The 25,576-nt window shown below is 35.9% G+C and overlaps 1 protein-coding gene across 1 annotated transcript in view; it reads left to right on the top strand.

Annotated features, from left to right (window-relative positions):
- The window catches only part of ADAMTS20 (ADAM metallopeptidase with thrombospondin type 1 motif 20), a 105,425-nt gene that overhangs the window by 60,120 nt on the left and 19,729 nt on the right, over positions 1–25,576 (top strand). Inside the window, exons 21-28 of the mRNA XM_075494266.1 lie at positions 517–681; positions 1,392–1,556; positions 3,261–3,383; positions 4,714–4,821; positions 6,005–6,169; positions 6,392–6,682; positions 7,027–7,188; positions 9,230–9,406. Coding sequence (XP_075350381.1) covers positions 517–681; positions 1,392–1,556; positions 3,261–3,383; positions 4,714–4,821; positions 6,005–6,169; positions 6,392–6,682; positions 7,027–7,188; positions 9,230–9,406 — 1,356 coding nt within the window. The remainder of the gene's footprint in view (positions 1–516; positions 682–1,391; positions 1,557–3,260; positions 3,384–4,713; positions 4,822–6,004; positions 6,170–6,391; positions 6,683–7,026; positions 7,189–9,229; positions 9,407–25,576) is intronic.

Here is a 25,576-nt window from a genome sequence, read left to right as displayed (position 1 = left end):
ATTGTACCATTATAGTTCTGGTTAGCATTCATATCAAATTTTTATTTCTATATGAATTTTTTTAGTGTAAGTAACTAAAAGAAAATAATGTTTGACAAATGCAGAATTGTAGGAGGAGCTAATACCAATCTTTATATATCAGCAACTTCCTCATATTTTTGTAAGAAACTAGCTAAATTGTTTGCAGCTTGGTTTTGGAAGTCAGCAGAGAAGATCTCATGGTTAAAGGTGTATATTTTATTTACAGTCTTAATAATTTACTTCTGGGAGTATTCTGGAGAAAAGGAATAAGTACAACTTCAGTTTTAATCTTCATTAAAGAGTTTTATCTTGGAACTACTAAACAAAGTGCCAAATTTATCTCATGTGAACATATTAGCAGTCTGTGGATTAAATGTAGAATACATTTGTCTAACGCAATCATTAATGTCTTTCACCTTTGAGACCAAGAATGTATTTTGACCTGGTTTTATCATGTTGTGTTTCCTGTTTCATAATATTGTCTATACGCTGCAGTGTTCCAGGAGCTGTGAAAGAGGTGTCAGAACCAGAGAAGCTTTTTGTATGAACAATTTGGGTCGTCATCTTCCTGACAGAGAATGCCAGGAACTTCCAAGAGTCATAACACAGAGTTGCAATGAATTCTTATGTCCAGCCTGGTCTGTTAGTGAGTGGAGTGAGGTAATGACCCATGTAAAACTTAAGACGCCTTTGGTCCTGGTCATCGATATTAAAATAAGCTGCTTTAAGTGTTTGGTTTTTTTTGTTCTGGCTATTTTGGTGCACATGGTAGTAAAAATTCTGAAGTCCTAGGATTTGGCTGATACACATCCCAAATGTACAAATGGCATGAGAACATCTGAAAAACACACCTAGAATGTATTTTTCTCTGAAATTTTGTTACATTAAAATAAGGTAGTGAAGCTACTTAAAGTAAATCTATCTACAGTACTATGCACACCTTCCTTTTTTATGAAGCCATGGGAACCATCCAGCCAACTGAAGAACAGGATTATATCCATTTTATTATAGATTATATGGGTATAAAAGAATCATGGATAATTTAAACATTTTTCCTGTTAAAGCTGTGATATGTGCACTCATATTTTAAACAAGTATTCTTTATTTTAATGGAAATAAATTATCTGTACATTGTTCTCATATTTTTGTAGCTTTAGAAACTTAACAGTGATTCCTTTGTATTACAATTTGGGTTGATGTTTACAGGAAATTGAGAGTTCATAAAAGAACTAGTTTTGTTGGACTACTTTCATTCATGGAATATTTTTGTTATTTATGTGATCTTTAAAATCCAAAAGATGACTAAAAGAAAGTGAAGCCATTAATGCAGATCATATCTTTACAAACTGAAGACTCTGATAATTTTACAGTGTCCTGTGACATGTGGCAAAGGAATGAAGCATCGTCAAGTATGGTGCCAACTTAATGATGAACAACTGAGAGATGATTTCTGTAACCCAAATGGTAGACCAGAATCAGTAACACCGTGTGAACTTCATGAATGTGCATCTTGGCAAGTAGGGCCTTGGGGATCAGTGAGTACATAAGGATTCCTGGCTTCTTGTTTTCTAGTTCAGGCTATGAGTGATCACAAAACAATACCTTTTAAACGTTTTAATTGGATCTTAAGCAGTTACTTTAGTTGAATTGATTCACCTGTTCGTTTGCTCCTATTGGCTATCTAACCTGTAATTTAGGAACACCCACATATAAGTTAAATGCCTAAAATAGTCATTGACCCTGAGCCTTAATATCAAAGATGCTTTTACACATGACTGTATTATATCTTCAGAATAATGAAAATGTAGATAGCAAACTGTTCAGATGAATAAGACAGGTAAAAGACCAGATATTTATAGGTGTGTGGGCAAATGTAAGTGGTAGCTTTAAGATCATAGAAGTGTATACACTAATAATAGCAGGCAAAAAGACTTAGTATTTTGTTGTTATGTTTTGTTTTGACCTTCAGTGATAAAAGATCTGCTATCTATTTATGTGAAAGTGCAGTTGAAAAATATGTTCCTGTGTGTAGTGATGCTCATCTAAAGTATACCAGAGTGGCTTCAAAATTCTGGAAAACGTGAATTGATTTGTGAAGGAAACTTTTGTCACCAAATAGATGAGAATTTATTAAAAAATAATAGGGGACTCATCTTATGAAAGCTCCATGAAATTCAGGTTACTCAAACCAACAGAAGTGTTGGATTATTCAGTGTTTCTTGGATGTGAGTGAGAATTTATAACTGAATAGCAGCTGATTATTTATTTTTTTTACATATAACCTGTTAGTAAAATACAGAATAAATATACCTTTGGAAATTAAGTATATTTTTAACTTAAACATTTCCTTTGTATAGAACTTTTCTCATGTAATATTTTTTTCACGTTAGAGATAACCACACTATTGTCTAACATAATGTTGAATTCCTTTTGAGTGATCTTTTGATCACAAGGTGCTGGCTTTCCATTCCTACAAGCTAAATGCAAAAATGAAATAAAAAATTAATTCAGTCCCATGATATAATTCTTCTGAATAAAAAAAATCACTGTGGATGGCCTTGCTGGAATAGCTTGTACAAGCAATGTACCAATCCATGTCACTGGAGCAGAGCTTTCCATTGCAGTTTTTGCACTGTACCATCTGGTAATAGCTATTCACGACCTGGGTTTTTACCAGTATTTGTGCTTGAACCACAACATTTATAGGATGGGATTTATGTCATAATATCTTCAGCCTCTAATATTTTAGGTGCCTTCTTTTGAGTGTGCTCATGTCAAACTCTATGGTGAAGGAAAAGACATTTAACAGCTGCAGCTAGTGATTCATTAGGAAGCCACCCCTTACTCCCTTCCACCCCAACTTCCTCTACTCCAGTTTTTATTGCTGAGCATGACATTATATAGCATGGATTGTCCCTTTGATCAGTTTGGGTCAGCTGTCCTGGCTGTGCTTCCTCCCAGTCTCCTGCCCACCTCCAGCCTACTCACTACAGGGGGTAGAAGGGGGAAAAAGAGAAAGCCTTTATCCTGCAGAAGCACTGTTCAGCAATAGCCAAAATATTGGAGTGTTATGGACACTGTTTAAGCACCATATGGTCTGCCATGAAGAAAGTTGACACCATCCCAGTAGTCATTCCTATTCATTCTAGAAAGAGTTTTAAAATAGAAAATGTAATTGAAAATTAAATTTGATTATAAATAGTGCTGTTTCAAGTGTGTGAAATTATTGACTTTAACAGTGTGCTGTAACATGTGGACGGGGATACCAGATGCGTGCAGTCAAATGTGTTACTGGGACTTACAGAGTTATTTTGGATGATGACAGGGAATGTAATGCTGCTACTCGTCCTAGAGATAACCAAGTAAGTTAAAAAATACCTTTCAGTTGATTGTACTTTTTAGTTAGAAGCATCTAAATGCAAGTGTTGTCTACTGACATTTTGAAGGAACTTGCAGGAAACAAGTTCTAAAATGAGAAGAAAATACTGAAACTATCTGCTTTTTTCCTGAACTTCAAATTTGGCCTACGGAATTAAGTGAAAGAGGAGTAATGTGGAGATTGGAGATTTGAAAATTTGGTATATGATTGAAGGGGTCCAAAGGCCTTTGATTATTTTGGGGGGGAAGCTCCAACATGTAGAATATTATAAGGAGACTGCTTGCTGTGGTGCTTAATAATAGCACCTAACCGGCTTGGTATTCTCTAAAATTCTGCTTGTATATCGTTCTTAAAAGAGTGACATAGTTACTTGAAGAAAGCTTCAGTTTTTGGAATAATACTAATTCAAAACTGTGTAGACATGAATTATGATTCAATATGGTATTGATATGGTTCTTTACCTTTTCTTCTTGTCTCAGTTTACTTACTTCATCACTTCCCTTAATTTAAATCTATCATTTTTCAGAAGAAATGTTTTTAATACAGTCAGAGGGTGTACCTTTAACTAAAAGCAATTGGTGTCTTAGGTGCTATGTATTCATATGTTGATCTGGCCACCAGATTGATACATCTCATTTATATCCAGCTAAGCTGGTAACTGCATACGTCCTTGAGGGCATACTCTGCTTCTTGTCTCAAGGAGAAGAGGAAAATAAAGGATTCTATGGTCCAGAGTAAACCAGTCACTAGTTACCACCCGTCTGATGGCTTCTTGAATAAGATTTGAAAATATAAAAGCCAAGTAATTTGTATAAATTTATTTCCACTTACATGTGAAAACACTGGGTTTGAGTATGCTTTGTATTTTGAATTTTGGTACCTGTTTAGCCATTGATTGAAACTAGGCAATTTTGTGTTCTCAGCAGGACAGGACAGGACAGGACAGCACAGCCACTGTCTTCACTCAGTTCTGTACTGCATGTGGCTATGAAACAGGGCACAGTAATGTCTATGCTCCTTGTCTCCAGCAAGTTGCCCAACACAGTTCTTTCTCAAAGTGCAAATATTATTAGTTATTACTAATACAGTTTTAACATCAAATAAATTTTCTTTACCTCTCGATTTGAAACAAAACAAAACAATTCGATGAACAGTCTTTGAATAACGCCAGGGAAAAGTTAGAAGCTGGTATTTACTTGTTAATTAATGCTGGCTTATTGTAAAGGTAAGATCTATCTCTGTGGGAGCCATTTGCTTTACATTTGGCTCTTCCAAAATGTAGATTTTGAAAGTTTTTTTTTGTCACCCCACAGGAATGTGAATTGCCCTCTTGTCCAGAAAATACAAAATTATGGACTACATCGCTTCCTCTAGTTCATGTGGGGAAGGTGACCCAATGGAGATATGGATCATGGACCCCAGTATGTAACGTAATAGTGGTCACATCTTGCAGAGCAGTCCTCCATTCCTTCACCCATTTTCCATAAAGCTCTCATTAATATATTTTTCAGACTGAAATCTGCTTGGGATAAATTTTAAAGGAATTCTAATTTTTTTTTTTTAAGAACCTGTTTCTTAAGGAGGAGATAGACACTCCCAACAAATTCTGTGTGCTTCAAATCGAGCCAGGGAAAATAAGGAAGGGAAAAACCCCAGGATTCTAGGAGCTGGGGTTCTGAGCAAAATAGCTTTCATATGACTGAGAGTGTGCAAGGAAGTGTTTTTTTAAAATAATCGATCAGTTTCTGAGTATGAACACCATTCTAAAATATGATTTAAATCTTTTATGTGAATAGCAATTTTAAACAGTTTGGGTCTTTAAAGGTCTAATTTTACATAATTTGTAAAATAAGCATTAAAAAAATGGTTTCTACACACCCTTTGTTTAATGGAAGAGTTTTTGATTTTGATAGTGTTGAAAATTAGTTTTACTTGACAGCGATGTGAAAATTATCTATAAAAATGTGGGCATGTCTGTTAATCTATTGAGGTTCGTAACAAAGCATATAACACAATTACCTCTTTGCACAACTATTTTAACTAAATAGCAGTAAGGAGTGCATAGACTGAGGCTATTCAGAAACTCTTCACTAAATCCACCTTGAACTTCTCAGCTATAAAGGCATCAGAAGGGGCTCAATGGAATGTGCTAATATAAACTAGAATGGCAAATGGATTGTGAATATCAGTTTTTATTATATCAGTTGATGTAAATATTGCGTCACTGTGTAATAACTAAAATGTTCTGGAAGTTACTCTCTAACGTTTCTATTATTATATAATAGAAGAATTGCCTTTGCAACTGTATAATGATTCCATGTTATAGTTGAAATGCTACCTGTTCAGATACGCTGAATTGTTTCACAAGAACTAAGGCCATGCAATTCAGTTCCAAGCCAACAGGAATTCTTAAGGCCTAAACCATCCAGCAATATTTCACTTTCCTTCCTGAATGCATGGCTCTATCATTGTGAGATGGAAATCTGGTTCTCAGTATTTAATTCTAAAGTCAAGCTGACACTAAGCTATGTTAGTATTTTAGATGCTTGCATGATCTTGTTTTGGTCTCCTAAAGTGCGATGAGCTTGGATTGTTCTCTGACAGTGCTCTGCATCCTGTGGGAAGGGTAACCGTGCTCGCTATGTGAGTTGTAGAGATGCTCATGGAGGAATAGCAGATGAATCTTTCTGTGCTCATTTACCACGACCAGCTGAAGTTTCAAGCTGCTTTAGCCCATGTGGAGAGTGGCAAGTTGGAAATTGGTCCCCTGTAAGTATTAATTATAATTTTTTTTTTTTTTAATGTGTCTATTTAGGTTGTTGGCCAAAGTCTCTGGTTAGAAATGGGGACTTCATACTCTGTGCAAGTGTGATTGAAATTGTATCTCTTGAAAAAACAAAGTATACATTTCTTAACATCAAAAGTAAATATAAATGTCTGGCTATTAATTATCAATGTTCTGTCACAAATGTTGGGTTAATTTTTGGTCAGTGCACAGTTACGTGTGATAGTGGAATAGTAACAAGACAAGTTATCTGTGTCAACTATCATCAACAAATCAACGAGAATTACTGTGATCCTGAAGGCCGACCTTCCAAAGAACAAGAATGTAACATGCCACCGTGTCCACCAGTTTATCACCATATTCCGAAAATACATGACCATCCAAGCCATTTTCCAGAAATAGGTTACCTTCCAATACACCATCCACATGACAATATAAACCAGTGGAACCGTCCCTCTGTGGGAGGATATCAATGGAGAACTGGACCCTGGGGAGCAGTAAGGATTTTTTTTTAAATATATTAATTTGTTCTCTCACATGTGTGTTAACATTTCTAGAAATGTTATTGCAGTACAGATTTGGTCAAAAGAGAAGCACATTTATTTTAAAAAATATTATTATTATTATTATTATTATTATTATTCTCAAGAATATACTAAATTCAAAATAATATTTCTGCAATTTCAACTTTAAAATACTTCTACATAGTAGTAATTTTTATTTTCAAATTTCAGTTTTGAAAGTTAACATTAAAAATAATAATATTAAATTGTTTTAACCAACATATTTTACATTTTTCTGATTATGCAATGGTGAAATATATGTTTACTTGTTTTTGTAGTGCTCTAGTACTTGTGCAGGTGGATTTCACCGTCGAGTTGTAGTATGTCAAGATGAGGAAGGAAGAAGTGCTAGTTATTGTGATGAGGCAACAAAACCTCCAGAGTCAAGACACTGTGATTCTGGACCATGCCCACGATGGAACTATGGGAACTGGGGAGAAGTAAGATAATTTCACTTTCAAAGGGAAACATTATTTACCACATAAGCTCAGAAATAGTAACATAATTATTTGACTGTGAACGGACCTGAACACCAGTTTTTTACTTATTTAAAAAGAATGAGTTTCAACCTGTTTACCTAAACTTTGGTTTTTGATCAAATCCAGAACTGTAGTGTAAATATGAATAGTGTAAATATACATACAAAAGAAGTAAGTATTGTGTGAGGCTAAGGATGTACAACACATAATTGAGTGTTGCAGTAGCATCTTGAATCTTGAGACATACAAAATTATTTTCTGTTACAAAAAGATGAATTGTGTGCAGAAAAACCTCAGTGTAATAGCTAGTCTAAGAAAAAAATGAGCACAAGAAGCTATAAAGAAACTTTATTAGATCAAATTTGATAGGTATTGACTAGAATAACTGCAAGTAGTAGTATCTACTGGGTTGTAGTTACAAATTAGAAGTATGAAGATAGGATCATGCATCTAAAAGGTGTGCCTGGGTTAGAATGTTTTGATGGAACATTACACATTATTGGATAAAGAACGGTTTCTCCATGCCATGTAATGTCATATCTTGACCATGCATTCTTGCTCAGACACTAGAGTTAAAGCTGGTTAGTTTGGCATTCATTCTAATCTAACCTCTTGTGATTCCTGCCCTCTTTTCTTATTCTTGATACATCAATATCTAAAGTTGGGAAAAGAAAAGTTGTTTGAGTGACTTTTTTATTTTTCTTTTTTTCCCCCCCTCATTTTGGCCAGATCTAGCCATTTAGTTCTCAAGGCCAGTCTGAGTGTCATGTTTTTTCTGTCCATAGCTGCAGACTTGGGATCCAGTTAATGCAGATGCTGCAGTTTTTGTCTGATTTAGAGTCCTCTGAAATACAATAAAAAGCTATAAACTATTGGAACATTATCACTTTTGATCAGGTTGTTTTTAATAGCTCATTAGAAATGAGAATTAGTATTTTTGTCTGGTATTGCAGAATTATAGGAAAAGTGAAACGCAGAAAAGACATCCTATAAGTATTTTACACTTGTCTGTGTAAGTTAGACTATGAGAAATTGTACCCGGTGTCTGAGTTTTCTCTTTTCTGGCCGGGAAAACTAGTTTTAGGACCAATTTCCGTCTTTTCCTCCTATCAAAGTGTAGTGGTTTAGCCCCAGCCGGCAACTAAGCACCACGCAGCCGCTCGCTCACTCCCCCTCGGTGGGATGGGGGAGAGAATCAGAAGAGCAAAAGTAAGAAAACTTGAGGGTTGAGATAAAAACAGTTTAATAGGTAAAGCAAAAGCCGCGCACGCAAGCCAAGCAAAGCAAGGAATTCATTCACTCCTTCCCATGGGCAGGCAGGTGTTCAGCCATCTCCAGGAAAGCAGGGCTCCATCACGCATAACGGTTACTTGGGAAGACAAACGCCATCACTCCAAATGTCCCCCCTTCCTTCTTCTTCCCCAGCTTTATATACTGAGCGTGACATCATGTGGTATGGAATAGCCCTTTGGTCAGTTTGGATCAACTATCCTGGCTGTGTCCCCTCCCAGCTTCTTCTGCACCTGGCAGAGCACGGGAAGCTGAAAAGCCCTTGACTAGTGCAGCAACAACTAAAACATCTCTGTATTATCAACACTGTCTTCAGCACAAATCCAAAACATAGCCCCATACCAGCCACTACGAAGAAAATTAACTCTGTCTCAGCTGAAACCAGGACACAAAGAGAGATATATATGCACATTTATTCTCAGAAATGGTTACTTCTCCTTGGTAGAGTAGATTCTCTGTAACTGAGACTTTTTGTAGAAAATCGCTTGATAAACTATAGTAACGTAGTTTGGTAAACGTTTTGGTGAGAGAATTGTTTTTTCATTATATGAGATTAGACTGTAAATCCTTATTCTTGAATTAAGTGTCCAGGGAATATGAAAATAGACATAGTAAATAATAACATGTACTGATTATTGCTATATCTTTTTGGTTTAATGGTATGTGATGACTCTCTTAACAAAAATATTGCATATAAAATTCTGTATTTCAGTGTACTCAAACTTGTGGAGATGGAATAAAGACAAGGCTGGTGATTTGTCAGCTTCCTACTGGCCAAATGTTGGGTGATCAAAACTGTGAAATTCTAGACAAGCCACCTAATATGGCACAATGTAATGTGCATTCTTGCCCTGGTGATGTTTCATGGCATCGGGGACCATGGAAATCGGTACGATAGCATTCACTACTATTTTTCGCTTTCTTGTTCTTTCTGTCACTCTATTTCCCCTTGCCTTTTAAAAATTATGTTATTATTTTATTTGATAACAGTGAAATAATAATGCATGTGGAATATAGTCTATGTAGTTTTATTAAGCAAATGTTCCTGCAGTCATTGAATTAAATGGGAAACAGCCATTTACTTCAGTGGGAACAGTATCATGCTCTGTAAAACATCATAGGGAATATTTTGAAAATTACCAGAAATCATCATAGCTGATAGCAATACCTAATAGGTTGTTCTATTTTGAAGGATTATGATTTGAGATCTGTGTTTAAATTTAAAATTATATGCTGTAATTTATACTGTAGTATTATCTACATATTTATATTTGTAAAAAAAAAAAGCTTTTTAGTGCATAACTTTTTTCTAATGGTATATTTAAGTATAAAATAACTCACACACATGTATATTACACTCTGTCATCAACCAATTTACTCCGTATTATGTGTACATTTGTGTATAAAAGTTTATATTTGTGTTTTTAAAACAGTGACTAAAGCTGTCTATGTATAATTATGTATGTAACTATAATATGTTATTGTCTACATGTCACTGTCTATTAATGTGTAAAAATGCCTACAGTAATCACCATTAATCTTTAAAATTGCCACTAGCAGATTATTAACATACTGAAATAATCATAGCAAGCTCTACAATATAGAGTACATTATATTTACCAAGCTGTGAATTTGACAACAATATTTATTATTGTGCTCAATTCTGAGGAGAATAATGGCAATCAAAGGAGGTTGGATCCAGTTCTGGCTCCGTCAAAATCAATTAAAAACCTGTCATTAACATTACTGGGAGATAAGCTAGGACAACAGTTCTTTTTTTTTTTTTAAATTAATAAAATTATGTAATTTGGTTCTTTGAATTAACATGGAAACATTTTTAAAAATATGGTCCAATTTCAGCTTTAAATAATTTATTAGTGTTTATATAATCTATTCTAATTTATTGCAAATAGACTTTAAAATGAAAGTTTGAATTAATGATTTACCACAGTTATCTCTTTCTTCCACTGTGCAAAACAGAGTTTTGGGTTTGTGTTTAACAGACACCAGAATATCTTATTTAGCCATTAGCCAAATAATTAGTGGTGACTTGCTAATGCTTAATTAATGTATGTATTTCAGATGCTGAGAAGACAAGCAGGGCATTCAGCACACAGTTGCCTTTGAACTCAAAGTTTGTTTTCCTTTTAGATTGAAAGTTATTCACAGCCTGTTCATTCCCTGAGTGATGCAGTTTGTCCTGCATTAATAGGTTACCTGTAAGTTATTGTAATGTATTGTAAATGTTACATATGGCTTAGTTTTGCAAAGATTTTCATGTTGGTTTATATCTCAGTTGACATAAAAAGACATTTTAATCCTTCCAAAACTAAGTTTAGAATGGAATCTAGTTATCAGAGAGAGAATTTGTGGCCTCTGTTTTATATATGATTGCAAGCTCTATGGTTATTCAGTAATAGTTTTAATTTCATCACACTGTCACATGGTGTTGTGCAGAAACAAATGTAGCAGATTTAGGAAATAAAAGCAAGCTCACATATTAAATATGCTGTCACTTTTTAGTAATTTAGCTAGTTTGAATGCTGCCAACACACAAACTTCAGTTAATTTTTGTTGGTGTTTAAACAGAGGAAAACTTATTCATTGAGGACAACTATTATGAAAGAGCAGTAAAAGCTTTAGTCACAGAAACACTGTTGTAGCCTGGTACAAGTGGCTTTGTGTAGCCTTCACCTATGGGTGGTTGACTAGTGATGTGATAGTTTGGCAACAGATCATGGCTCTGCCTATCTTATGCCTTTCTGGCATACAAGATGCTCTAATACAGGGGACTGTTAATGACTGGACACTCTCTGGAGGGTGGAGTTATCAAGCATGTCACATCTACACTTATTCCCTTCTCTATAAAGACAGCAAGAACCAGATAAAACACTATTTATATTTTTGATAAAAGTATTGAGTAATATTTGTGTGTCTGGACAGCAATGCATTACACTTTTACATCTACTAGTGAGATTCCAATGTCAAAACTTAAGTAGAAACTGAAATGCGAGACTTCCCACATGTAGTGTAATTTGCCATAATAGATTCTGCTGTCTTTTACTTCTGGCGTGCATGGCACAGATATAATACATAGAGAGGGTGAGTAGAAGGAAGGGAATTTCTGAGCAATTGCTTTACCTGAAACAACTCCTTGACCTTCTGGAATATTGGCCCTGTCTCTGGGCCAGCCAGTTCAGAAATGGGTATCAAAATTGCTTAAAAAACCTTTTCCTCATTCTGATGTAGCTTTGTCTAAACTGTGTCTGAACTAAAAGCTTCGCTCATGGATTATTCCAGCTTTTACATAACCAGATAGTTTCCTCTTGGATTTTCGATTCCAGCAGAAATAGGGTCAGAAAAAGTCAAATTAGCTAAGACTAATTTAGAATCCTGAGTCAAGAACCTGATCCACCATGTAAAACGATTGTTCTAGTTTATCGGTTGTCAGTGTCTTTTATGCTCTTTTCCATATTGGGGCATTCTAACTTCTTCCACTAGCTATCACTATATACTTGAGGATAAAGACTTTTAGCAATATGCCTTGTGAGTACATTTTTTCAGTTTTTGATCCTTTTTACACAACATAATTAAAATAAAACATATCTTGTAAATGCACAATAGGGCAGTTGCAAGGAAGGCTCTGTTCATGATTTGAAGCCAGAATTCTGGTTGATGCTTTCTGCAGTTTAGCAACTATGGGCTGTTACACTTTCTATTGTCCGTCTATGGCTACTGGAGCTGACCATTACAAAGCTTAAAGGCTATGTACTCCTCTGTTGCCAGTTTCTGCAGTTGTCCAAAGGGATGTGAGGCAAGTAAATCTCAAATTCTAAAGGCTTGTACCACTCCAGGACACTTTCTCAGAAATATTATGCATATTCAGAAACTTTGATTCTTTGAAACTTTAATTCAGTCCAGAATTTTCATACCATGATACCCAAGCCAGAAAGACGCTCTGAAGTTTTACAGGGAGGATGGCTAGGAAACACATCCTTTTGCCTGTAAATGGTATTTGTTTGATCTGGAGATCATTGAGAGACTCTGACAATGATCTTTTTAGAATGTAGCTTACGTCTTCTGCCCTCTTAGTTTTGTGCAAGTTTCTAAGGGAATTTTCTTTAGTAAGAACTGAATCATGCTCATCTTTTTTGTTTGGGGTTTTTTTTTCTGGCTTTGTATCAAAACCCAAAGGAAATGGAGTAGGTTTACACCCAGTCCGTGCATCTTGAGGGACTCTGCCTTATTTTCAAAGAACAATGGTGTCAATGTAAATGAGGTTGATAAATATTATACAAACATTCCTAAATTCAAGTGTTTCAAAATTTGAAACATTTGATTTCAAGATTTCATTGCCTAATTGGCATGTATCTAAGTACACTACCTCTTTTTTGATATACAAAAATTACAATACAGATGTATTTATTTTGAAGTATGTGTATTTAAAATGTATTTATAAGTTAAATAATACTTGAGGTAAATATAGCTGCTTATTTTAATGGAGTTGCACCACCAGTAAATTTGGCCTATATATCTTGGATATTTTTCTTTTAAAGTACTCTAGTTTCATTGGTGATGGGATTGAGGCAATGATCCAAAACTTCATGAAAGAATGAATAAATTACAAGCTAAAAAGTATGGAAACCATATGTCACGTTATATAATGTCAAGAAAAATTCCAGAGCATTCTGACTGCTGGCTAAGAGTACTTTGTTCTAGTATAGATTTTTATTGTATCCCTGTTTTCCACAGCGCGTTATTGGGATTTTGTGTTTAGTCCATGCAGTAAGACTTCTGGTTTATTGTATTAATTTTCATCAGTGGTTCAGGTTTTCTGACCCTAATGACAAGAAGTTGTGTTTTACTTAAAACATGAAAAGAGAGAGTATTACACATTCGCAAAGATACCATAAGGTTTTAAAACTGAACTGTAATGACTAGATTTAACAATTTTGTGCTAGAAGAGTTGTAGAAGAATCTAAATTGAGTTCAAGAATGCTGCTTTGTTACTTTCAATACTAAGCTTTTTTTCCTTTGAACAGCATTTCCCATATCCACACGCTTTAGTATTCTTAGCCAAACAATCGTCTGTTCCTGACAAAAAGTTATGTGGCAATATAATCAGATCAACTGTTAGTTGGATCAATGGTTATGTTTAGATACAACAAATCTTCAGATACATAGTGCAGATACATATACAATCTTGCAAAGCTTTCATGTATAGCACCAATGTAAAGTAGCTATACTAGAGAATAAAATATTATTTTTAGCAGTACTTGGCTGGGAAATATTTTGACACACAGTAGCAAGTTAGGAGATTATCAGTGCCAAAGCCCTGGCCTGGTACCTGGGCAAAATGTGTAATGTGAACATACTTTTTTTTTTTAATCTTCCTTCTGCTGTTCAACAGGTGATAACTCTTTTACTCATCTAGTAGCTTTTCTTAATGGAGGTTTTTTATGGTGCCTTCACTTCAAGGATTGTATTTGACTACTAACTGAAGCTTCCCCTTTTTATCTCAGTTTCTTTTAAGATTTTGGTATTTATCTCTTGGTTAAATAGTCGTATCTTCCTTTCTAATCTCTTTTTCTATGCCTCCTAGGTTGTTGCTGCACAATAGAAAACAAGTGTAAGTTTCTCAAAATTCCTGATACATATATGCTTTTACTGTGCTGTGTACCTTTCATTTTATATATTTGCTTAAAGGTTTTATGGAGTGTGAGGAGGAATTACACTGGAGGAATAAAATAGGCTATTCATATATGGGAAGACAATACCTTCCTGCTTCACATAGCGAGGAAAGTTTGTTCGCATTTTTAGATGACAAGAATTTTAATATATTTAAGAGTTTCATTTTATTTTTGGTCCCCCATAGTTCTTCAGTGCTTACCAAAACCCTTGGAGAGCCAGGGAGCCAAAAAACAAGGTTCCTGCTTAGGCAGTTGGTGGTAGCAGTTGATGTTACCTTGGAAGCTTTATATTTCATTAGGGCTTTCATTCTTTTATGAGTGTGGATAGCAACCTAAACTTTATCAGACACATTTTAACCAGGTATGTCACAACTTGCAATATATGTTTGTTTCTCATCCTTTCTCGTTCCTTTAAAAAGAATACATAGCTGGATTACTGAATCCAGATTGTAACTGAGTGTTACCCAAAGGTCGTTGCGGTAGTCTATTGTCAGTAAATCTTCACAGCATATTTGAAACCAGATAGCTTACTGTGTGCATGTCTTATCTGAGCAGATGCAGCACAGGAAGCTGCTGTAACTTGCAGGTAACAAGTATTGCCACAAAAGCAAACAGTTATACCTTTGCTTTGTACTATCCTCAGTTTTACCTCAAACAGTCAGTCTTTCTGAGGTGTTCTAGTTTCCTCATCTGAACAGTTTCACATATTGTACAGCTTTGTTGCTAAGCACTACCAGTTACGGTTCAGAGCATAGCAAAGTTAAGGTCCATCTTGAGGTTTTTATTTTCTGTTAGATTTTCCTGAAAACATCTACATTTGGAATTTTATTTGAATACTAATGGAAGAGGATTTATACTCTCTAGTGTGAGTTAACTGTAGTGCAGTCATTAGCACTTTGTTTTCTTACATTTGTTTTCTTAGCATGTTCTTAGCTTCATGCTCTTTTACTTCATGTTTATATTGTGAGCTGAGATATGATACATGCAGTTCTTTTCAAAGTTAAGACTTATGAAGAGTTTGTCCTAAAATTTTACCGTATACCAGTTGTGAAGTCAGATAATAACTGTAGAATTCTTCTCCTAATTACTTTAAAGTTTTTAAAGATACTTTCTGTCATTAAGGGCATCTTAGATTAAAGTGGACAGACACAACTTTCCCAAGAATAGTACTTCTGCAGAGTGCTTTTATGCTGCTCTAACACTATTAAAAGAACAAAACACTGACAACAAACTAGTCATGTCAATGGTACTTTGTTGTTAGTCAAGAAATTATCGCAGACAAGTGTTTCACTAACTGTTCAAATTATATTAAAAAAGAAGTCCCACAAAACTACAGTTTAAGAATGTTAGTTTTTCTGAGTTCTTTGGGAACAGTCTAAATCTGATTGTGCTCTGGTGTCTTTATGGTCAGTGATACAGGCAAGATTTGACCCTTACAGAAGATAATTGTATCTTGTTTGTCTGAAATGTTGATAAAATAAAGATTTTTTTTTTTTTCCTCACTCTTAGGATTTTTATGTAATTTCATATGTATTACTTGTGATTGCAGAGAAAATAGGCATAAAAAGAGTGGATCGGCTCATCCTCTAAGTTACCTTTAAGTGTCAGAAATATTTTACAGCTATTACTTACTGCCCTTCAGACACATAATGTAGTATTCTTTAAAGTGGCTGTTTTTCTAGTTCTTCAGTTTTCTTTTTAGTTGCTCCCGAATAATTTCAGTGTAGTTCTGTCTTTGCACTAGTGGAAGAAATCTGTTATTACTTTTAATGAATATAAATTTATTTTTAAAGAATTGACATCCCAGTCCCCTTCCAGTGTTGTTACTGCCAGGCATCCCACTGACTTCTGCAGGAGCAGAAGCAGCCCAAACTTGCATAAGTAAAATATTTATTTGTTTGCATCATTTTAATGCAAAAAATCTTGCTATGTATGATAAGTGCCTTCATTCACTTTTTCTAATGTGTAAAAAGTATTTATATCTTTAAAGATAATCTTTTATATTAAAAGGGAATTCAGAATCAGTGAACTTGGTTTTCAAAACCAGCTTCAGTCTTTTACCTCTACTTCTGCTGCTGCCTAATGTCGAACTTCAGAATACCTCATTACCAATACAGCACATTTATTTAATATCCCACTGGCTGAAATCTTAATGTTAGCATATGCTATTAATTTTTTAAAACTTTGGAAATGGGGGGTGCCTTTTCAGAGATAACTGATAACACATGTCACTACCCAAATAATGTCATAAAACAGACTTGGGATAGTGGATTTCATTTAGGGTAATTCTGATAAAAATGAAAGAAAATACTTGTTTCTAAAATTAAAAAACAAATATTTGTGTACTGTTCAAGATTAGAGGAAATTTCTCCATTTTGGTGCTATGTTGCCTGTATAGCTTGAAATAATAAATAAGTTATAATGTATGTGTGATAATTTAATTTAATGACTGTGACTTGTGTCTGTGAAATACAGTTGCATTTTAACCCTTCTTTTTTATGCATGTTGTGTGGCTTTGTGTTTATATTTAATGTGTCCTTTATTAAGGAATGCCTAATGTTTAATGTCCTTAAAAAAATTTTTAAAAAAGGGGGGGAGGGTGGGAACTAACCACTTTTGCTGAAAGTGAGGGTAAGTGAGTAATCTTTGTGTTGCAATGAACTTCATAAGATATTTTAGTGACATTGTTTTCATGGGGGGAAGCTCTTGAACAGAAAAAAAATATATAAACATTGTTACTGATAAAAGCAGTAATTGATGCCATTGGACAACTGGACTGGAATAGGTAGTTGGCACATGATCTTTGATGATAAAGCTTAAGAATACTAGCTCTTGAACCTTTTGCTGGAGCTGTAATTTTATGGCCCAGTCCTGCTGCCACTTAGTCAGTGACAAAAGACATAGAAAGCTGAGGGTCATAACATAATGCTCAACTCTTAATCTCAAAGACGTAACATGATTTTTTGTGTTCCTAAAACACTTTTGTGTGAGGAGGTTTGCAGAACTTTCAGACCCTCCATATAGAAAGAGGACAAATAAGAGGGGAACATAGTCAAAGTAAAGAAAGAAAGAAAAAAAACAACCAGGATATCATGGAAGGGGAAAAAAAGCAGGTGGTCCTTAATACCATTCCTAAATACATACAGCCATTTAATAAGAATGAAAAAAATGTGAAGCTACAGATATATTTACTTCTTTTTTGCAGAGTTAGAACTTTCAGAAAAGCTGAAGGGTTCTGGGTGGTCAGATCCGTGTGAAAAGCATTCTGAGCTGCGTGTATATATGTGGCAGTTCTGAAAACCCCAGTCACAACTCATAAATAGTGGTTCAAAGTGTTTTTGAGAACCAAATTTAAAAGTTATTAAACATATGTTAAAGTATTAGCATTTCCTAACATTTATGAAGGTTAATACACAATATTTTGGTTACCTGGCATGGGTTAGGAAATGAACAAAATGTTCCATAGTTCTGTATTATGGGAGTTCCTAGTCCTTTGAAGACTGGTAATTGTGAGAGACTGGTGACTCCACTAAGACAGACCACTATATTGATCAGTATATGTTCTAGCATGCATCTATCTATGGCCCTTTCACTTCAGTGAGAGCAGGATCAGACACTGAGATTTCCTGCTGAATCAGTCCTTCAGAAGCTTGCATGCATGCTCACATTTATGCACATGACTGTAAATGTTGGAAAGATTGGTCTGTAAGTAAATTGAAAATACACAGAAGAGTGGCTTAGGTCGAAAACAAACTGGAATTCAACATGTGAAGGTAGGTAAAATATTGTATTTCCTATTATCTAAAATATACTCATAAACATATTTTCATGCCCAATTATTATTTTAAATAATTTGTGTTATTTTTCTTAATTCTTTAGCTGATATTTAGTTAAGTGCCATGGAAAGAGTTCTTTTTTGTATGCTTCTAAAAAGTCTGAAAAATTTCTGACAATACTGTGTCATTCCAGTCTATACTGTTTTGTATTTCCAGTTTTCTTTGAAGTTCAAATACAAAACCCTAGTTTTTAATCAAATGAAAAAAGTGAAGTGATACTTTTTATAGAGCAGAAAGATACACAGAGCTCACGTGTTTGTTATCCTTTAATTTCTGAGCTACTGTTTTGCTGCTGCTAACATAATTAAAAATGATAAATCAGAGATTGCAGTTGCTGGGATCCAGTGTTTCTTCTGCTTATGTTTAGATTTTTGCAAACTCAGCTAAAACTGATTGGTTTACCATTATAAGACTGTATTATCTCTAGTTACTTTTGTAATTGGCTAATTGAAAGGACCCTATGTCTGAAGATAAAAAAAGAAAAATCCATAAAATGAAGTTTTAAGTTGTGAAAAGTGTATAAACAAATGCTTTTTTCTGTGCAAGCCCTTGGATTGTGCAAATGTAGCTTCCACACCAGAGATCCTCTATCATGCTAAAAATATGGTCCAACTTTTATTGTGAAGACCTGTGAATAAAATGTCACTCTCAAGGGGTGAACATTACTTTTCAGTGAGAATGCAAATTATGTCATTCCCATGCATTTGTTCAGTTTTCCCAAGCTTCAACAAGAGGCAGGAGGCTATCCTCCCTGTGATGCAGTGTGTTAAATTGTGTCTGGTTGTTGGAAGCAACAATGGATTCAGTTTGGGTTGCTGTTTGTTTTTCATGGAGGTTTGTGAACACAACTGCTGGATGGACACAGATACATCTGTTGTTCTCCATTTGGAAAATGTGTCCGGAAATTTATCCATTTATTGGAAACAGAAAAAAAACCCCTGCATTTATTTTGCACACACTAGATTTCCCTGAGGTCTCCTATCTCCATTTCTGCCGCCATTCTTTCTTGATGCTTGCATTTTACTCAGTGTCTCCAGTGCTGCTGCCTTTGTATAATTGCTTAAAGGTGTTACTAGTGTTACATGACTGTGGAATAAAGAAAGATGAGACTTGCTGAAGTCTGGCCAAGTCAGCAATTTGACATCTGCAATGGTGTAATGGTAAAAGTGCCTGTACCAAATGCTTTCTAGGAGGTATCAAAGGCAAAGAGCAGGACTGCTGTTCAGTCTTGCAAATTTGACACAAATTTATACTTGTAGATTAAGATTTTCAGAAAGACCTAGTGAGGGTCTAGCTCTGTTCCTGTTTGCCACTCATTTCAGAAGGAGAGGTAAGGCAGAATTGTCTGTTGGTTTTTTTGTAATTATTATTTACCACTGTTCCTGTATTTTTAGTTGTGATTTTCCTCAGCCATCTGTCTGTTGTATATATAATTCAGCTGAAAGATGATAAAAGTTAAGTACATGTACCAGATGTGTTGTTGCAGGAATGCTGGCTGAGCAACATAGTTTATCTATTCCATCCCTCCCAGCAATTAATAAGCTGATCCTAATTCTCATTGTTTTAATATATACTGTCATTAATTACAGTGATAATGTTGCTTGAATGAGTGTTGATGGTGAAGTTCTTATCAGAGGTACATGCAGACCCTTGGGTGACACTTAAGACCTGCACATGAGGTAGCAGAGCCTGCCAAACGGCTGCTGAAAGGAGGCAGAAATACCTATTGTTTTTCTGATTCTCAGGTGGCAACCAGATGCAACGGATTCAAATCAAGAGCAAGTAAGGCAGGAAGAATACCTATACAATTCAATTTTTACTGTAATTGAGAGTTGAAATGGAACCTATAAAGGAAGTGTTAAATGAGATAGCAAATGTGATATGTCATTACTGTTGAAGGAGAACAAATTAATCATCAACTTATGAAATTGTGATTAATATTTTTAAATTTTCAAAAATATCAAGCAGTCATTAACAGAAATGCAAAATATCTTCAATTAGTACATGGCTTGTTTTTGCATCTCACTGATGCTGTCATGTAGCAGTGTTAGCGTGCCTGCCACTGATAGATGGTTCTCTGTTAGGTTACTGTTGTGTCCAATAGTGAGCTCTTCTTCCAGGGAAACTGAAACCTGAAAGAAAGTAGTATCTGGGGGGCAGGTCAGGACAACTGAGTCTGATTTTGGACTTTGACTCAACTATTCATGTTCGAGTCCAATAAAGTATGATACTCATTTTCTGTGAAGAATTTCTCTCTTTTTCTAGCCTTTCTTGTGTTTTTGCCACTGTTCTGTTCATCTTGGTTTATTTTCCTCCTCTTCCACTGTGCCACACAACCTTCCATCAACACCCACACTAATATCTCCATAATCCATGTGAAATGGCTTTGCCACAACATGGAATACAACATAATTGTCCTCTGATGATTATAGTCCTAGGGAAAATGCAAAGATGGTAGTCTCCTTCCTGTATGCCATGTTGACTTACTCTTGTCCAAAATGTGAGTCAAATTTGGTTCCTTACTATGAAACAGACTTGAATATTGCTTGAGCCCAGATTTTCCTTTCTGAATTATGTGATTAGTATTTTTTAGGCTTCACAGTGAACTTTTATGAAAGGCTTTTGTTTTATTTATCAGTTCTCAGTCCCTCTAAAGTTTGAGATTTTTACCTGGCATCAGGAATTTTCACTCTTTATAGTAGCAGAGTACTGGAGTCACCTCCAAACAAGTCAGACAACACTTTTCTTTTGAAAGAAAAATGGTGGAACTTTGTCTAGAAACAAAATCTTGTCTCTTGTAAGTTGTGAATTAATTTATTTCTTAAAATGAAGAGTATAAGACTTTTAAATTAAAAAAAAAAAATAGAAAATGCAGGAAGAGAGGTTATATAATATGTAAAGTATGATCAGTCATTTACAGAAAAAAGTTTCTGAAAGTTTCTTTTTCCTTAATGAGGACACCTGAAGTAGCACCTGTGACATACAGTTCTTCCGGCACTGAATTATCTGAGCATGCCCTTGAAAAGGACTTGGATATAACTGAATATCCACCAGGATCTAAAGATATAGGTGGTGTAAAAGCCAAATCCTACAATTGCTAAAATAATGTTGCAGCCATTTTGGCAGTTCTGTTGTTCTTGTGTTATTGTAATAACTAAAAGCTTGTTTGAAGACCTAATTGTGCCAGGTGCTATGTAGGTAAAACAAAGAGAAGATTGCTGACTGCAAAAGCTTACGGTCTCATTATGAGATGTATGTAGACAGGTTGGGAATAGACAGCACAGTGAAGCCTGGCTGAGTATTGTGGTAGGTGGGGAGCTGAGCATGGTAACAGCCTGTTTTTCAAATGCTCTGTAGTTGGCACCAAAAAGGATGCCAGGCATTAGGCAGTGATGAGCAGAACGGTGGCGTTCATTGTGAGGGGAAAAGACATGACAGGGCTTTCAAGGGAGGACTTGGTCATCTGTTTTAGTTGTGCTAAGCTTGAGGTAATGGATAGTGCTTTGAGATGTCACAGAGATAGGCCAAATTAAAAGACTTATTCACAAATCTAACTAGAATGAATAAATGAAATTCTGTGGATGATCATTAAGTGGAATTTCAAGAGTTCTGGTTTTGATTTTTCCAACAGCTGCAAAGAGTATGGTTGTTCATCTGCCAGCCAGGCAGATTGCTGTTTTGCTGAGAGGTCTCCCTCATTAAGGCTACTGCCAGCTGCACAGGACAAAAAAGTTCAGACCATGTGGTGGCAACTTTAAATATTGTATTAAATTTGTCTGTAGCATCATCAGTAGAGTTTGACTTCTACAGACATGAAATCATCTTACCTTCAAGATCTGTCCTGATGATTCTGACTTTAATATAATGGAAGGGTTTGTTTGGGTTGTATTTGTTTTAATCAGGATGTCTTTATTTTTAAGAGAATACATTAACACTTTCCTAGTAGATGCCATATATATCCTCTCGTAGTAGTTTTACCTTCCTGTTATCCACATCAATCCTAAAATCTGTCTTTAATCCTCTTTATTCCTTCTCCATTCCCACTTTTTCTATGTACGTATGTATGTATATCTACGTAGTTTCTCCTTTATGTCCGCCTATGAAATAGATATGCTTCAGCATGCTTGGAAAATAATTATTGAGGAGTTTTCTGTTATCCTTCAGATGAAAGTTGAAACAAAATTATTATCTTAAAAAGCATCTGACAAAGGCTGCCTTTTTATGGAACATAGAGTACGCAGTCCTGTCAGAAAAGGCATGGCCATGGACAGTGGATGGATTAGATGACCTCAAAAGAGTCGCTGCTGTCTCTCACTATTCTCAGCTGCCACATGCAGACTAGCTGTTAGGTCGTACTGCAGTGCACTCCAGAGCCTCCTACACCCACACTGGGATCGGTTTGGAGAGCACTTGGTGTTCAGGTCCACGATACGTACCTGGAAGCCCTGGAAACCAACGTATGAATGGTGGAAACCTCGTGTGTGCCTGGTTCACACCCTGTTATGCAGCCAGAATACGTAGCCAGACCAAAAATGTGGAAATGCTTCTTGGGCTGACCTTAGAGAAAATTACTGCCTCCTTTTGTTGTTGAGAGGAGTGAAGTTAAGAAATTCCAATATTAGATGATGATACTGGCTGCAGACGATACTTGGAGCAGATTGTTCTCTGGTTTCCATTCCACTTAGAGAAGTAGTTAATGGCAGTTACTTTGCGTGAGGGTCATCCTTCCTGAGCTTCTCTGTTGAAGAGAATGGCTTCTGAAAGGCAAATTTACTGTCATTAATCATAATAACTCAGGTGTTAAGTATTGCAATTGAAATACTAGGGTATTTTTGGAGGATCCAGTCGCAGAGGAAGGAGGATGGCTTTCTTCATGTGTTTCAGAGCCATAAAGAGGCTCTGAGACTCTCGAGCCTACCTACATGTCTACTCATAGAAATATCCCTACACGTCACAGCAGTATTGTTGCTTATATTGGATGGAGAAGGATTTGGGGATAAAACTTCATTTCAGAGACTGTAATCAATTTTCTCAATAGTTTAGATGAGGGAAGGTGGTCATGGAATTGTGGGCCATCCAGGCTTAGCAAGGAATCAGAAAGGACTTCAGGCAGCTCTAACAAGTTCATGGAGGATTCAGTCTTGGACAGCTAATCCAAATTTGTATTTTTGTAGGCAGTAGTAGTTGCAACAGCTAAAAATTGTGGCTTTTTTCATGGCATAGAACTAGCAACTTGTACTGTGAAGTCTCACCTGTAGAGCTTGAACAGAAGAATATCCATATTTTTGACCTGTTTCTGCTTAAAGCCTGGGAAAGAACAATTAAACATCATGATTACCTGTTTGGCTTAGAGAGGTGCGATTGGAGCATGCATTGCTGGGTTGTCTATACCTGGTTTGGTTTTTAGATGTGCTACAGTACCTCATGGCATGCTTTGCAAATGGTTTTGACAAGTGAAGCAGTAGGAATATGGAGATTTACCCTGTGTCACCAGCCTCAGGGGACCATCTGTCAGTGTCATGGGAGCCGAAGCTGTGCTGTGGACTGAACTTTGCAAAGTGTTTTTGGGATGATGTTTGTGTTGCATCTTACTGAAACATGGGGAGTGCTAGTTTCTCACCTTTCACATTTTGATACACAAGAGATCAAACAGATTCAAGGGCTGCTATATTTCCTCATGCAAAGGCAACAGACAGGTAGAAATTTGCAGTAACTGTGGAAGCTATTTGGAGTGTTCTACAAGTAGACATCGCTCAGCAGTAATTCATCAGCTTGAGAGAAAGGGACCTGTTGGACCTCACTGGGCTCAGCTGGCTGTGCATTTGATCATTAGAAATAGTCTTGTGTGACTTAATGTTACTGAGCTTAGAGATCCAGTCAAATTGTGTGGTAGGAATGTCATCTAGGTAGTGTTTGGATCAGAGGGTAGCATTGCAGCCCTAGTGGGAATATGGTTCACACTTATAGGAGGGAAGTGCATTTATTATTAATTTATGTCAAAGATCCCATGATGTTTGCAGTATGATTGCAAATATTACTGCAGAAAGTAGTTTTCATTCTAGATCTTATCTTCCAAGTGTCATCTAGAACTCTGCAAAGTGGGAAGGCCAGAAATAACTTGAACAAAGAAGAATAATACTGGGTATATACTTGTTGGGTACATGCTTTTTGTCACAGCATATTTTAACTCAAGTGCTTCAGTTGATATACAGCATACAGTCTTGGATTCCTCCTTGTAAAAACATGCAGACAGTTGGCGTGTTCAGAGGACAGCAACATGAATGGTAAGAGACTTGGACAAACTGACGAATGAAGAAAGGCTGGGATAGCTGTGTTTTTTCAAGACCAAGTCTATAGAAGAATGGACTGAATGAGGTATTCTTCCAACACATAATAAGTGGTTATAAAGAGGTGTTTCTGAATCTGCTAAGGGTAGAATGAGAAGTAACCATATTATTTAACAGTAAGAGAGACTGCCATTAAGTCCTAGGATACTTTTTCTAACTATAGGGATGGTTATACAGTGGAAAAATGCATGCAAGGGAGGCCGTAGCATCCCTGTCATTGAGGACAAGACTGACAAAATGCTGTCAGGAATCGTGCAGGTATAGCTGATCCAAACTCTGAGCAGCATGATGGATTGGATGAAGTCTTTGAGTCCTTCTTAGCCTAGCCTTCCTCCCTTCTGTTGCTATAGCTGCAAAAGCACACTTAGAAATGTGGCAAAGCAGACTTACAGACTGCAGCTGCAAGGAGGACTTCATCAAATCAAGACATTTTCTGAACACCAGAGGGATGTGATATGACACTGAACTTGTGAAATGAAGCTATACTCAATGAAGTGACTTAAAATATCTTCAGTGTAACTTCTGTAATTAACATAGGTGTAACTTAGATGTAACCGTAAATCATACACATACCTCTTGGAGTTCAATCCACTCTTTCTCAGGAGTGATGGAATGTTTGGTAACCATGGTCCTTTCTGAGTGCTTGAGCTAATGGCACAAGTGTTCGTACTTGTTTTAGTGAAGAATTACTGACTCGGAATCAAAGAATTCAGTAGGACCTAATTACAGAGTATGTGTTGCTTCTTGACAGTAGTCTACATACTTAAAGAACAACTTTTTGAATACTTTTAGCTGAAAAATGCCTATTTCATGCTCAAGCATCGCAAGGACCCCTGCAGAGATGCAGCTAACAGGGAGAAGGCAAGCACAAGAAGAGCTAGTTCTAATATGGCAAATGAAAAGCTGAAGTAACTCTCAACTAAGTAATGCTCAAAGTAATGTTTCACTAGTGTCTTGTGCACTAGTGGTCCCAGTCTACTGCTAGTGTAGCTTTAAAAGAGCCCAAACAGATTTTTGGGCCAACCAGAGATGATCAAAATGCAGTTTGTCAGACAACTCGAGCAACTACTGTGTTTAACCCTGTAGGTTTGTAATTATTCTGATCCATTATATAAATTCGTTATTTTTTTTAAACTGATCTTCCTGCCCAGTCACAGAAGTGCCTGATAAAAAAAAAAGGGAGGAA

This window comes from Mycteria americana, chromosome 1 (genome assembly GCF_035582795.1).
Source record: "Mycteria americana isolate JAX WOST 10 ecotype Jacksonville Zoo and Gardens chromosome 1, USCA_MyAme_1.0, whole genome shotgun sequence".
NCBI classification, from domain to species: domain Eukaryota; kingdom Metazoa; phylum Chordata; class Aves; order Ciconiiformes; family Ciconiidae; genus Mycteria; species Mycteria americana.
This window is presented reverse-complemented; position numbering and strand designations above follow the sequence as displayed.